We start from the raw sequence: 7,500 nt of genomic DNA, 5'->3' as shown, positions 1-7,500 counted from the left end.
TTCCCGCTGCTACCATATAATATTCATCTCTATTTGGTGATAAATAAACTATCTGTGCCTCTTTTGATCTTTCAGATATTTCATAAAATGGACTCTCTATAGATCCCCAATGGCCAATCCTCACATGAATGGCTAAGGATCCAATAAGTCCAACATTGATTCCTTCGGACGTGTCAATTGGACAAATACGTCCATAGTGGCTAGGATGAATATCTCGTATCCGAAAACTAGCAGTTCGCCCCGTCAATCCTCCAGGACCCAAATAACTCAATTTTCGCCCATGAACGATTTGTGTCAATGGATTAGTTCGATCCAAAACTTGAGATAAAGGATGTAGGCCAAAAAACGATTCATAAGTGGTTGTTAATGAAGTTGAAGTTACCAAATTTTGAGGAGTCGGTATCAATTTATGCCGAATTGCTCCACATATAGTTCCTCGAACCGCATTTTCTAAACGAACAAGAGCCAGTCCGAATTGATCCTGTAACAGATCCGCTATAGAACGAATCCGTTTATTTTTCAAGTGATTCATATCGTCAAGTGTACCCATTCCAAATTTAATTCCGATCAAATGATCCGCAGCAGCCAATACATCTCGTGGTAATAAAAATGTATTGTTCTGAGGTATATCAAGATTCAGTCTCCGGTTCATATTTCGTCGACCAATCCTTCCTAATTCACATCTTTGTTGAAAAAATTTCTTTTGTAATTCTTTACATAAAGACTCAGAAAATACCGGATCCCCGCCTACACAAGCAAATTGTTGATAAAATTCCAAAATAGCATTTTCTTTTGACCCAATCTTTTTTTTCTCCTTATCATTCGGGAAAGACAAGAAAATTTCAGGGTAACAAACATTATCTAGAATTTCTCTTAGATTCGAACCCATAGCTGATGATAGAATTAGAATAGATATTTTTTGTTTCCTACTTACACGGGCCCATATCCTTGCTTTTCTATCAATTTCTAATTCCGATCTTCCTCCCCAATCTGATATTATTGTGCTGGTATAGACAGAAATTCCGTTATGGTCCAATTCTGAACGGTAGTAAATACCAGGACTTTGCAATATTTGATTGATCACAATTCTGTATATTCCATTTACTATAAAGGTTCCCAGGGAATTCATTAGGGGAATGTTTCCAATAAAAACGGTTTGTTCTTGCATATCTCTACCGGTTTTCCAAATTAATCCCGCGGGTACATATAATTCAGAAGAATATGTGAGTGATTCATACACAGCATCTCTTTCGTTTATCAAGGGTTCTACCAATTGATATCTTTCCACAAATAATTTAAATTCAATTTCTTGATCTGTATCTTCAATTTTTGGAAACTTATGAAATTCTTCCGTCAAGCCCTCATTAATGAACCTACAAAATCCCTCAAATTGGATCTGACTAAATCCAGGTATTGTGGACATTCCCTCATTTCCATCATTCCGGAGCATCTTAATCTTAAGTTTCCTGTTTATTGAAAAATCCCATTATTAGCTCACTATTTATCGAACCATACGGATCGATCTAGCAATGATGGAATGTATATTCTGTTTACTGAATCACATGAAATTTTAGCCAACTCCATATACCATATATGTATTTCATACGTATGAACGGAAATGAGACAGAGGAATGAAGAGCATTTTCGACGCAAGTTCGAATTTGCGACAGGTACAACAGGAACAATATAGAGTTTCCCTTTTTAGCATACTTAATTTTATTTGAGTTTCATTTCATGTTCAAAAAAAATTTCGAATTATTTTTTTGCTAGTAGAATATATAGAATATGATTGAATTGCGTAATAGGAGTAATATTTATTAAGTGCATGCCAATATAGCTATCTACCTGTCCGCATATCACATCTTTTATCGTAATTTCACTTGTGGCAACAGAAGTCAGGTCGCACTATATCATAATTCCTATTTTTTCTATTGCATATAGAAAATGAAAAAAGAAGGCACGACGATTCTCTATAGGGATATGGGATATGTACATAAGAGCGGTATCTGTGTAACAATTTCTGTTTTGAGGTTTACATATACACATATATATTGTTATAATTTATATTGTTATAATTGAAATTGAAAAAGATTGATTATTGAAAATAATTGATACTGAATTAGTCATAAATCAATTTGATTTTGTTATGCCATTAAGGAAACGCAACAATTTGAGATACAAATTGAAGAACCTTTCGCTAATTCAAAACAACAAAACAAATAGTTAATGGTTCCAATTTGCCCTGAATTTTTCAGTCTTTGACCAGAAATCTATTTTTTATCTTATTTGGATCGAATTTGGTTTGGCGACATGGCCAAGTGGTAAGGCGGGGGACTGCAAATCCTTTATCCCCAGTTCAAATCTGGGTGTCGCCTGATCAACAAAAAACTTGGGATTTCTTATTCTGCTGATTTAACTCGACGAATTCTGTCCCCGGGAGAAGGAGAGGCAAAAGGATAAGCCTATCGATACTTTATTTTTAGAATCTGTAGTTCTATAAAGAAAGTCAATTTTTTTAAAGAAAGTCAATTTTTTTCTAAAAATCCGGGCTTTGGGTGTGGCCCAAACCGGTACAAATAGGGATGAAGTAAGCCTTACTTATTAATATGATTATGATTTTAATATGATTATGATTGGTTCGGACATTTATTTTATAAGTAGAATAAATAAATAGTGAAAGTAAATTCTGGGATTCAAAACTACGAAAGTAAGAGGTCGGAAATCTTGGTATCCAAAGGTTCCTAAAGGACACTCCATTTTTGCTACTAGGATTGAAGAAGAGATTGTACGAAAGACTATCAAGAATTCCTAATTATTTTACACTACCACCGTTGTGTCTACTGACTCTGTCTGGAATTCGATTGGATAGGCTGATGGGAAATCAATTTAGAAGTTGTGGAAAGGACTGAAGATACTTTGTATCCAGACTCACGAGAGTCTCTGAGTACTCAAACATTCAATCAGGATAGTTGGTCGGCTCTTATTGAGTAAAGAGTAAAAGTAAAAGTTGAAGAAACAAAAAAATTTCTTTGCCCGTGTAGGAATTTCTTTGCCCGTGTAAGATAGGGGGATTACGAAAAAAAGAAAGAATGTATGTAATACTGGTGATGGTGTCTCCCCATTCTTTCACAAAAAAAACAGTAAGGCTTAGATCAAATAGGAAATAGAGGTATCTGATAGATAGTTATCTATCTTGATGGTATATTTTGATGTCTTTTGCTTATGAAAAAGGGTAACAAACAATAGGTCTTAGTACTCCTACATGTTCCATTGGGATAGGAGTATTCCTTTGTTATTTCATTTTCCGAGAAAAGGTGTGTGTATTGTATTTATGCTTAATGCTTCCCGATTCTACCAGAAATCTTATAATCTTGTTACGAGTAGATTCATTGGATTGGTTCATCAATAGCCTTAAGTTAAGTCAGAATTCCATTTTGACTCTGCGCCATTGATTCCACTATGATTATTGATCAATAATGGAATAATTCCTTCATAGAGATAGGAGACATAATTTATATGGATATAGTAAGTCTCGCTTGGGCTGCTTTAATGGTAGTCTTTACATTTTCCCTCTCACTCGTAGTATGGGGAAGGAGTGGACTCTAGGGGTACTACTAATCGAGTAATCGATTGAGTAATTGAATTCTATCAATTGTTTAATTGATCGTTTTGCAAAGCTTTAAAAAAAGAATGTCTCTGTTTCAAAATTATACTGAAATACAGTAATGAATAAGAAAATACAATAATGAATAATAACCATTCGATCAAAGAATGAATGATTACTATAGTTGTATTTCGAAACCTAAATCTACGCATGATAGGAAATTTTTTCCAACCGAATTCTTCCTAAATATTCTATTTTGATAAACCAGCTCTTACCAGAATTATGGATATTACAAAAAGAAAAAATCTGAAATTGGTTTTTTCTTTTTTTCTTTATTTGTTTCCCTCTTTCTTTACTTTTACTGTTCTAAGAGAAGAGAAAGCCGTTCCGCTATTCTAATTATATTAGATTACGACAATACATACTTTCTATTGGAAATGACTAGTTGTTGTCCAAAGAGGTTCTACACATAATAAGATTAGATCTTTCTTCCGTTGAGCGATCCACATATCGCGCATTTCACCTTTTTTTTAGACTCCTAGAGATTTTTTTATGCTTTTTTTGACTCATCTCATGTCATGTTTAAGCATAAAAAATTGGGAAGGTCTACTCTATTAATCTACTTCTTTTTCAAATCTGAAGAAGTTATCATGGAATAGAACTCCGCAGATCATCTGTTAATAGATCAAGCAATGACTTCTTGAGATGGGAAATCTAAAAAAGAAAAAGATTCTTTTCTTTGGTTTCGTTTTCTTTTATCTTTTTTTTTATTTAATTTATAGTAGAATATGCCCATACTCTTTTTGTCTTGCTCCATTGATTCCTTTGATAGATCTCGGGACCTATACCTATATATATATAAATTCTAAGAAAGCCAGGAATTAGAAGAGTTGGTCTTCAATTATTTTGAATTGATCGAAATCCACACAAGTAAATGTAGCCAAAAAAATAATAGAATTGGACTGTTATTTTGATGTACTATTTAGATATACATCTAATCTATGTACATACATATTGTATATTGACCTAGATATAGGCTTTCTCTATATAAAAGCCTATATCTGTATACAGTACAACTTTCTATGAAAATCATTAATAGGATAATAAATACTATACCATACTATCTCGGCTCAGATACTACTATCTCAGATACTTATTATCTCAGATACTTATGATTCCAGACAGATCATTTCATTTAAGACTTGGAGTTTGAATCCGTTTCTTTCATTTATTCAATCATTGATAAGAACTAATAAATCAAGTTTCAGTCAAATTAATCATTTTGACTGACTGTTTTTACGTAGATGATAAGTAAAAAGGCAGTAGGAACTAGAATGAACAGTGCAGTAGCAATAAATGCGAGAATATTTACTTCCATAATCTCATTGTTTTTTTACTTCGCAATAACTCGGGATCTAATCCCATAGAGATGAGAAATTTGATTCCTGTAAATTCAATGGGATGAATTGCATCCTGATGATACTGAATCGGATCAATATTATGAATAACAATATCTGATCTATCAAATCGATTCATCGTCGAGAATTGAATAGTATAACATAGGAAGATCCTTTATCCATACTAAATCTGAAATGGGATTCCTGATCCAATAAAGAATCCCATTGAATTTTCATCCTTTTCCACTTTTTCTTTTCTATAAATAACCCTACCGTCTTCCTTATATACTCCTCCTTCGTTATACTTATACATACAATTATGTACATACAATTATGAGGTATTATATGACTGGTATTCTATGAATCACACACAGATCCAAAGAGTAGAAGTGAGATGGAAAAAGGACGGGTTAAGTATAAAAGATCTAATATAATTCCAACAAATTTAATAAAAAGGAACGTTGCTTGGTCTTTTCTTTTATTTGATTAGTATCTCTTTCTTCGATTGGGACTGGAAGGCATACATCAAAAATTCAGTGTGCAATTTAAATGAGAATGAGATAGATTGTTTCCAATTAGTCATTGAGGATACACAAACAAAGTCGAAGCTAAAAAGGGTTGTCGTTTAACCTGACAAGTACTCTGTCGAGGTAATTATGTTAAGTTCATTATGTATTGTACAATAAACGAATACAATTTGCGTATGTACTCTCGGTAAAAATAGGAGCACTCTATTCTATTTCATTTATCAAGAAAATCGAAAAAGAAAGTCAGACGAGTATCTCTTAAAATACTAAATATAGGAATACCACCGATTGTACGAATCTATATATGTTATGTCTCTCCCTTATCACTCGGCACTAGTGGAAGAAATGGAAATTCCTGTATTTGTCTGATGATAAATGCGAAATGAAAAACAAAAGAAATAAGGATCTCCACTGGGGATTAGATCTTGCCCCCTGTCTCCTTTTTCACGGAAAATAGATAAATTCATTTCTCCATTCATCGGTCGGATCCTAGTTCGGGACTGACGGGGCTCGAACCCGCAGCTTCCGCCTTGACAGGGCGGTGCTCTGACCAATTGAACTACAATCCCAGCGAGGTGTATGGTATACATATTCTTAATGGTTTCAGAAAAACATTTTCTTCGTCGCGTTGTAACAGAGACACGAATGATATACTAACTGATATCATATACACATAGAACACATAGATATGGACTATAGTGAAAGTGACACGGATTACTAGTAACCTGTGTTTATTTTATTTTATTGCCAAAAATAGATAATCAACCTTTCATTGAGAAAAAACGATTTTTCCTTTCATAATCTTTGCTTTGATTAAGTATTATGAATCTAGATCGTTAGAAAGAAAAGATCAGAACGAATGAGAAAAACATGGATAGAGAAACAAAAATGGACTCTTTCTCTTTTACGGATCAGGTATTTTTGTTTCTGGGGGACAAATTGGTTATATCATTGGTTATATCATATTCATGGAGCGGCGAATTTTTGGGCCGAGCTGGATTTGAACCAGCGTAGACATATCGCCAACGAATTTACAGTCCGTCCCCATTAACCGCTCGGGCATCGACCCAGGAAGAATTCCTTCTAGGCTTATTGATAATCCATGATCAACTTCCTTTCGTAGTACCCCCAGGGGAAGTCGAATCCCCGCTGCCTCCTTGAAAGAGAGATGTCCTGAACCACTAGACGATAGGGGCATATCCGCCCAACTGTCATCATACTATGATGATAGTATGAGTAGTTTTTTGGAATTGTCAATATAATCTAATGATATGACTAGATCTGAACACTCTTTTCTACTTTTATGTTATGATTCCATAGAATTTTGTTTTGGATTTGATGGTTCATGAATGAACCATCCCATACTATTTTATATAGCGAAAGGAGGTACAGGACTCCGTCAGTTCAGGCAGTGATTGGTCCGACAGAACAGAAAAGGGGGTAGAACCCCACTTAATTTCTTTTCTTCAATTTTAACTCATTAATTTTAACTTAACTCATTGCTTCGTTCATTGTTCAGATAAAATATGCCTATCACTATCTCACATTAAGTCAGAAAATTAAAAAACGATAGAAATTTTCCTTTTTTCTTTTTTATTTTTTTATAAGAATTCGGTTCAGGGTACGAATACCCTCATCACATGATTCAAGAAAATCTATCGAATCTATGTCGATGTCAGATTGGTACATGTATCAATCAAGTGAATCTTGTTTTGATGAGTCAGTAAAGGTAAACAAGCGGGGTCGGTCTTGAAACAATTCACTGCATTATTTTTATCAAAAAAAAAAATAAAAAATTTGCCCACTTTTTACTTTTGGGGGGTAAATCAAATTGATTGCTCCTAAATGAACTATGTATATATTATGTGCATATATGTATATATCATGTACATATATTATGCAGTAGACTCATAATGGAAAAAGGCTATAATTCATGAATCGAATAAAACAAGCCCTTTTAACTCAGTGGTAG

The 7,500-nt window shown here is 33.8% G+C and overlaps 1 protein-coding gene and 2 non-coding genes across 3 annotated transcripts in view; 1 reads left to right on the top strand and 2 right to left on the bottom strand.

Moving 5' to 3' along the window:
- LOC135664732 (DNA-directed RNA polymerase subunit beta) overlaps positions 1-2,432 on the bottom strand; it is a 5,323-nt gene extending 2,891 nt beyond the window's left edge. Inside the window, exon 1 of the mRNA XM_065177041.1 lies at positions 1-2,432. This exon is cut by the window's left edge and continues 2,891 nt beyond it. Within this exon, the coding sequence (XP_065033113.1) occupies positions 1-1,450 (1,450 nt within the window). The 5' untranslated portion in view covers positions 1,451-2,432.
- On the top strand, positions 2,305-2,375 carry TRNAC-GCA (transfer RNA cysteine (anticodon GCA)). Its single transcript has one exon. It is a non-coding gene; the product is annotated as a tRNA-Cys (tRNA).
- Positions 2,433-6,023: 3,591 nt separating the features above from the next.
- Positions 6,024-6,097, bottom strand: TRNAD-GUC (transfer RNA aspartic acid (anticodon GUC)). Its single transcript has one exon. It is a non-coding gene; the product is annotated as a tRNA-Asp (tRNA).
- Between the last annotated feature and the right edge of the window lie 1,403 nt (positions 6,098-7,500).

The sequence above is a fragment of the Musa acuminata genome, unplaced genomic scaffold, assembly GCF_036884655.1.
Source record: "Musa acuminata AAA Group cultivar baxijiao unplaced genomic scaffold, Cavendish_Baxijiao_AAA HiC_scaffold_877, whole genome shotgun sequence".
NCBI lineage: Eukaryota > Viridiplantae > Streptophyta > Magnoliopsida > Zingiberales > Musaceae > Musa > Musa acuminata.
Note: the sequence above shows the minus strand (reverse complement) of the source record. Positions and strands in the feature narration are given on the sequence as shown.